Raw genomic sequence first — 7,655 nt, forward strand, 5'->3', positions numbered from 1 at the left:
AATGGAATACACCATCAGGACAGGGATATGAAGTTTCAATCGGTCATACTATAGACCTGACCATCTCGATAATGGACAATATTTGTTATGAGATTTTTGGCCAGGCCAAACTCGAGACACCATTACGGTGGTGCCTCTACATATGAAATGAAATCATTCCAACCCTTCTGAGATCCCTAATGCTAACCCCAAAACCCTTTAAAATGTTAAAAGCTAAAGGTGTTTTTAAAAAATCGACTTCTATCAATTAAAAATCCGTCTGAATTGATCTTTTTACACGTGTATTTTTGGTGGATATAAATAATAAGTGACCGCATTTCCGCCCGCGTCCACAAGCGAGCAGCAGTCAACTTCTGTGCCCTGACATGTATTAGTCATGCTTGGATGCTCAATGGCGCTGTTTTCCAGCTCAAGTGCCATATCAAATTTCACTAAATACTACACAAGCAAGGGTAAGGCATGCAATTCTCCGACAATCCGTTGGTTGTGGAAGGTGTTCTTAATACCAGATGCATCAATCTGCTGCAAGTCTGTTGATCCTGCCGTGCCTCGTTGACCTAATCAGCTGATGAAAAGAATTATGTCATCGTAGGCAGCAGAACATGACAACATACCCCTTAAAAAAGTGTACTAGTTTTGTATGAAATATGTGCCAGTAATAAACCCAAATTACGACATTTCCCCCGAGCTGCTATCTTTCAACCGAACCACTTACAGTCATTTATCAATCTTTATTCATGAGTGAATCTGTGTGCATACAGTTTCACCCTAGTTGCCAAGAGAGTAACTATTGCTTCGTATAATGAACCCATTTTTCAATCAATTACTCCAATTCCCCAAATCTTGTAGATTTTGGGGAATAAGCCTCATTTCCCACTTCCATTAACAAGAGTTTTTAAATTATTCTTAATTATTATACTATATTATATTTTTATGTTTAATTGTAAAGTCTTTTTTCCCCAGCAAATTCTGTTGGATTTGTAAACACTATTATATTTATAATTGTGTTCTTTCCCACCAGACAAAATTCTACATGTGCAGCAACAACGGAAACTCGCTGTCCTTCACCATAGATTTTGATTCAGGCTTGACATGTTTGGATTGCTCCTCTAAGGTAAGTGATGACTGATTTAATAATATACGGTTACTATAATTACTCATCTCCAGGGGTGGAAAGAGTACACCAAAAAATCAAGTGAAGTAAAAGTGCATTTAAATTCTTGAGATCTTATTCTAGTACAAATCATTGGTGTAAAAATATACTCAAGGTAAAAGTAAACCGTAGGTCATTTAAAGTTTTACTTAATTTGCGTGTCTGTGTCCAACAACACCTTTATTTAGAAAATTGTACTTTTTAACTTAAAGTGGGAAAACAAAAATATAACGGGCACAATAATAGTGACAGTAATACCTTGAGATACGAGCTTAATGGGTTCCAGGACTGAGCTTGTATGTCAACTTACTCATGTCAGATTAATTTTTCCCCTATAAAATAACTAAATACAAATTAATCTGTTCCGACCCTCAGAAAGAAACATCAAAAACACGATATTACAATGGAAAAACAACTTTGTTTGTTCCAATACACCACCTACTCACAAAGTAACAAAAACCTATCTAGTGGTTATGATCTTCATTACTAAAATGGGACATTTTTCAGTACTGACAGATGGTAGCGGCAACGTCCTCGTAACATAAAATAAACTTTAAATTTAACTTAAATGAACTTAGATTACTATACACACACTTAACAATAAGTTTTAATCTTACGTTACACTAAACATAAACCTTTTTGTGCGATAACTGAGGCAAAGGTGTTAATGTATTCCACCGTGGCTTTCGAGTTGGAACTTCTCCATGTCTCCGAACTGAGTGTATCCCAGTTCTCCCGCTAACTGATTATCTTTTATCCATATTAATAAAAGGCTCTCCATCTTGTTATGAATGTCAGTGTGTATCTTGGAAATTATGGTTAGTCCTTTTGAAGGCTTGATATCCTTTATAGCATCCTTCTGCTTTAGGATGGTACATATTGTTGAGGTACTACTCTCGTATTGGCGAGCCAGCTCAGTCACGCATACACCGCTCTCATGTTTTTCTATTAGTTCGTGCTTAATATTGATTTTCATCATACGCTTTTTCTTCTCAGTACGCTTCATTGCACTGCCTTGCTTTGGACCCATTGTTTTTCCCTTAATTCTGCACTGACTAATGCGAAAAAACACGGAAAAAAATGCAACCTGTCCGGCCGGTGCTCATACATATCTTTACGCGAGGGAGTTGCAGCAAGAAAGACCGATCGATGCTGTTCTCATAAACAGCCTCTCGCATACTCGACCACCCGGACGGCCGCATCGAAAACCATCTCGTATGCTCGTATCTCAAATTCACTCCGAATTTTCCTCGTATCTCACATTTCTTGTAAGTTGGGACACCCGTATGTCAAGGTATTACTGAAATTGATGCAGAATACTAAGGGTGATGAACTGAATTGTCTTTGCCATGTTAACTTGCAATATAATCAGACATAGGCTTTGTCATCATCATTGACTCGACAAAAGCCTAATTGTCATCATGCCAGCGTATGAGGAAATTGGTAGTGCTTCTCCACAAAGTGCGCTTTTCCGGCAAAAGGCCCAAATAAGTGATAATTTCAGACTCGTTGGCACTCTGCCGTGATGGATACATCGCATCACCCCCCGAGTGCAACCAAATCCCGGCGACTGCAGAAAAGTTTGCCTCGCAGATGCCAACAAAGAAAAAAAACGGATCATTTACCTCTCACCGTCTTCTCACTTACCTTCAGTCAGCCAGCAGGAGGCAGATCACCGCCCAACGTCCTTCATGTTACCTCACCCCGAAGTTATTACACAGAAGGGATTGTGTGTCGTGCTACCGCAAGTTCAGAGTCCTGATGGCTGTGGGGAAAAACTGTCCTTAAGCCTATTTGTCCGTACAATATGTCCCTTGGTAGCAAATATAGTAGCGTATTTTTGCCACCAAAGCTAGACACGCTTACTTGTGACATATAATGTTCAACTGAATGGTCGACGGTGGAGGGAGTGTGTCAGTGGGAAGCCCGTGGGCAACGGAATACTGAAATAATTGTAAAAATGCATTGGTAATATATTCAAAGTAACGCATCTTCAAACTGTGTCACTTCCAGTTAATCATGTGACTGCCGATACCCAAAATTGGCATTAAAACACTGGAGTGCACTAATTTGGTTTATTATACATTTAAAATGACTGCTGATTGTGTCTCAGAGATATCCTAGCTATTTAATTCAGTAAAGCAGTGGTGGTCACTATATCGATCGCGATCTACCAGTTGATTGCCAAAGTAATATTGATCGAACCTTTGAAAGTAAGACATGATGATGATTTGATCCAATCTGTTGGTTTCCTTTGGGACTGAACAATGTCTCATATGTATCGCAAATGTTTGATGACTCATCGAGGTTTGTCAGTGGTCCGTGGAAAAAGGTACATTGCGGTAGGTTGGCAACTTAAAAAGTCGATCTTGGAAAGAGATGTGAGCACCCCTGCAGTAAAGTACTATTCTCTGACATGACAATACGACTTTACCTCACTGGCTGCCATTGAGAGCACTATATGTCCAAATCAGTTGATTGGATTGGATTGGATAACTTTATTCATCCCGTATTCGGGAAATTTCGTTGTTCCAGTGGCAAGAGGGTGAGGATGCAGGAATAGGAAAGGCATTTTAGACATAAATAGATAGGTAATAGATAGGTAGGAGTGTTAGCACCCTCACAACCTCCGATTTTGAATGTATTGGAAATTTACAATGAATAAACTAGTAATTGAAATTCACTAAATTAGAATGAATATATTTCAATATGATGCTCATGACGGATTTGTATTAATCCCTATCTTCTTTTGTAGGTGGTCCTCTGGCAATATAAATTCTCACAACTTAAAGGCTCCTCTGATGACGGAAAAACCAGAGTAAAACTTCTTTTCAAGAATGCTGAAAGCAAGCAAATAGATATGCAGGTATTAGCATGATTTCCATGCATAAATGTCCAATTCAGTTGTAATATTTTGTAATCGTGTGTAACCAAACTAGTGAGGTGGTTTTATCTACAAACTGATGTGTGTCTCTGTCCTTGGCCTTTTTCTAGGAACTAGAGTTCGCTAATCTAACTGCAGTCCTCCACTGTTTACATTCTTTTATTGCTGCCAAAGTGGCATCCATGGACTCCTCTTCACATGCAATCAAAACTATAGTGTAATTTATACAAAGTTATGAAAGGACATGAGTGAATCATTGTTGTTTGTGCACAGTGTCAGTACATATCTTTCTTATGATTGCTATTTTTCTGCTGTGTAGCAGTAAATGATACAGTGCTCAAAATACTGGTCACCTTTTGTGTACTTCTCTTTCCTCATTTTTATGTTATGAACACTAACCTGACTGCCACAGTTGTGATGCTGTTTACCGTAATTACACCGTGACTCAACCATGTCTCATGTAATTGGCCATGTAGAAAAAGAAATTGAGATAGAGTTCTATATATTCTCTTTTTTTAAATTTAAGGTTTGTGTGTTTGCTTCTTTTTTTGTATCCAATAAACCCATTACATTTGATGTTCACATGTAATTAGATCTAATGACGCACTTGTGTTAACATGTTTTCTGATGCAATGAAAACAAATCTTGTCTAATTTCAATGTTATAAATGTGTCTTTGCTGTATTTTCTTTAACATTTGTATCAAAAATCATTGAAGAACACGTTTTACTTAGGGATTTATTAAAATTTGTGTGGAGATTACATATGTAGCTTATTTAAAGGCTGCTTATAACACTTTTTCTTAGCCTAAGTTAAAAAAAAAATCCACAATTCAAATTTTCTTTATACAAGCGAATATCTTCACAAAACCTGAAGGATATAAAATTGAGGCGCCATCTGTGGTGTGTTGACAGCGCTTCTCGTAAAATAAGTCTTGTAAAATAAATTGAACGCAAGTGGCGTTGCCTCCCGTGTGCCTCGCCCATAACAAGCTGAACTCAACAGCAGGATGAACATGTTTAGTTAAATAATGCCTCAGAGATAGAGTTTGAATTTGATTCATTTAACAAATATAAAAGTCAAAGTTAAAGTAATTTATTTTTGAAAGAAAAAGGTGGGATTAACCAACCTGCTACACAGCTTCAAGATGTTGCATCAGCACAAGAGTCAAGGGTGAATTTCAAGTACAATTCTTAGCTGTCAGTAGACCATGACTCATAGTTGACGCCACTGAAGTCTGAACGCTAAAATCACAATATGTGGGAAAATGTATTTAAGGCCACTTCAAGGCCTCCAATTACGCACAAAGCAAGCCATTTGCGTGTGTCGCCTAAAACATTTGAGGGGAGTCCAAATCTTAGTTTTTGTATTTCCAAATTAGAAAAGGCCCAAAAAAGAGAGAGCCGTGGGTACAAAATATAATAAAAATTTTAAAAAGCATTGTACAAACCTTATCATGTGGTCAGGGATGTGCAGAAATTAGAATATATTGTATTTCCATGTATACAATACAAAATATATCCATTAGTTTGTGTCAAAGCAAACTACAAGATGAACACAGGCTTATTTATCTATAACAAAAGACTATTTGTATTCCTCAAAACCACAAAATATATTCTTACATCTCAAAAAGTACTTTGGTCTCTGAATATCACCAGGATGGGTGACATTAAAATACAGTAGTATAAATGTAAATGGGTGCCCCTATGGTTTGAGTGGTTAGCGCGTTGGCCTCACAGCTCTGGGATCCTGGGTTCAAATCCAGGTCAGTCCACCTGTTTGGAGGTTTCATGTTCTGCGTGGGTTTTCTCCAGGTACTCCGATTTCCTCCCACATTCCAAAAATATGCATAGTAAATTGATTGTAAATTGACCCTAGGTACGTGTGCCTTGCGATCGGCTGGCCACCGATTCAGGGTGTCCACCGCCTCTGGCCCGAAGTCAGCTGGGATAGGGTCCAGCACCCCCCGCGTCCCTAGTGAGGATAAAGTGGTTCAGAAAATGAATGTATAAATGTAAATGTTAAAAATGGGTTCATACTCTGGTCACTGGGGCAGTTTATTTTCACTGTCTTTGTAGGTAATGCCTCTCCCCCAAAATTATGAGATTAAAATATTTTGCATAACTCAACACGTTAGTATAAACTATTTGTACAATCTAGTAATCCAACATTAGCAAAAATAGAAATGTCATGATGAGTCATCTTGTGTTTGTCAGTACTCATTTTGAAAATGTCAGGTCTTATCAGTGTAGTTTCTGCCACCGGTGGCAGGCCGCCTCTGGCCCGAAGTCAGCTGGGATAGGCTCCAGCACCCTCCGCAACCCTAGTAAGGTTAAAGCGGTTCAGAAAATAAATGAACTCTACCATAGTTCATTCATTCAAAGAGGGATGCTATAGTTACTAAAGCATCCCTCTTTGAGTTTAAAGATGCATTAGAGTTTCATTGTAGATAAACACTATTTTATAGCATCAAGACCACAAAAATCACGACTATTTTATGTCATCTTCAAAACATGTACATTGAGTTGGGAGGACAAACCACCTCGTGGAGCACGCTAAGCAAGCCACCATCTATTACACATTCAATATGGCGGGACAATATGGGCGTGGTTACACCTATTGGGAACGCAGCTGCGTAAATTAAGCAGATGCGCAGTATCATGTTCTTTTGAACAGCGTTTTCTATGCTGATGGACGACTAGCACGATGAGGTAAGGCGTAGAGCAATTTACTCGCCTAAGTGCATTTTTATCACGCTACCGGTAGATTTTTTTTAGGAATCAATTGAGCCAAAAGGCCAACAAATCGGTTAGTTTAATGCCAGGTTGAACGATGCTTTCCATTTGATTTAAAAAGTATGTTGCCCGTTTTCCATTATTGAGTCGTGTAGAAAGACTTTTAATTGAATCAAACTGACGGTCCACCATTGGCTGCCACAGATCTGTCCAATTATGATGCATTTGAATTCTGTCAGATTTAACCGTTTGAAGTGACATTTCTTGTTTTTACCTGTGCAAAATGTGTTTATCACGGTTCATCAGCGAGAGGATATTTTGTCTGTGGTTGTTATTGACATATAGCAGCTGACAGAGGTGGACAGGGGGTTAAATATAATGTGTTTTTTTCTCCCCCTCACCAAACTCATTCTAGTGTGGGATGGTTTATTTAAGCCTCAGCTACTGATTCATCCACACATAAGGATGTTGTTGAGAATTACAGAACAAACTAAAGTACAAGGTGTTACTGTAAACTTTATCTTACACAAAATGGTTCGTTGCGAGTTGATGTATTTCAGCATGGTTTTCGTCTGCATTTTTTCCACGACTAGATCAAATGATGAAGTCAACACTGTCAACAGTAAGTCTTATTTCCCTCATTAATAATTATTACAATCAATTTCTGTTTTGTATAAAAATGATTCTCAATATAATAAATGATCACCAGTTGTAAATTTCTTACATGTCACTTTTTCAGTTTATTTATTTTAGCCACCCTGACAGAACATAACTGGATCAAAGCATGTCGCAAGATTATTTGAAAATGTATATGATCACAATGCAAGATGTAGTTTGGCCCTTGATGCCTGAATTTACACTTAATGCTTTCAGTTCCATTGAAA

At 38.0% G+C, this 7,655-nt stretch overlaps 1 protein-coding gene across 2 annotated transcripts in view; it reads left to right on the top strand.

Moving 5' to 3' along the window:
- sntg2 (syntrophin, gamma 2) overlaps window positions 1-7,655 on the top strand; it is a 101,969-nt gene that overhangs the window by 19,810 nt on the left and 74,504 nt on the right. Inside the window, exons 15-17 of one of the 2 annotated variants that reach the window (XM_077620507.1) lie at window positions 1,022-1,114; window positions 3,909-4,019; window positions 4,148-4,285. In XM_077620507.1, the coding sequence (XP_077476633.1) occupies window positions 1,022-1,114; window positions 3,909-4,019; window positions 4,148-4,258 (315 nt within the window). In that variant the 3' untranslated portion in view covers window positions 4,259-4,285. Of the gene's footprint in view, window positions 1-1,021; window positions 1,115-3,908; window positions 4,020-4,147; window positions 4,799-7,655 lie in introns of those variants that run through there. The other variant, XM_077620506.1, reaches the window with a different exon arrangement.

This window comes from Stigmatopora argus, chromosome 15 (genome assembly GCF_051989625.1).
Source record: "Stigmatopora argus isolate UIUO_Sarg chromosome 15, RoL_Sarg_1.0, whole genome shotgun sequence".
NCBI lineage: Eukaryota > Metazoa > Chordata > Actinopteri > Syngnathiformes > Syngnathidae > Stigmatopora > Stigmatopora argus.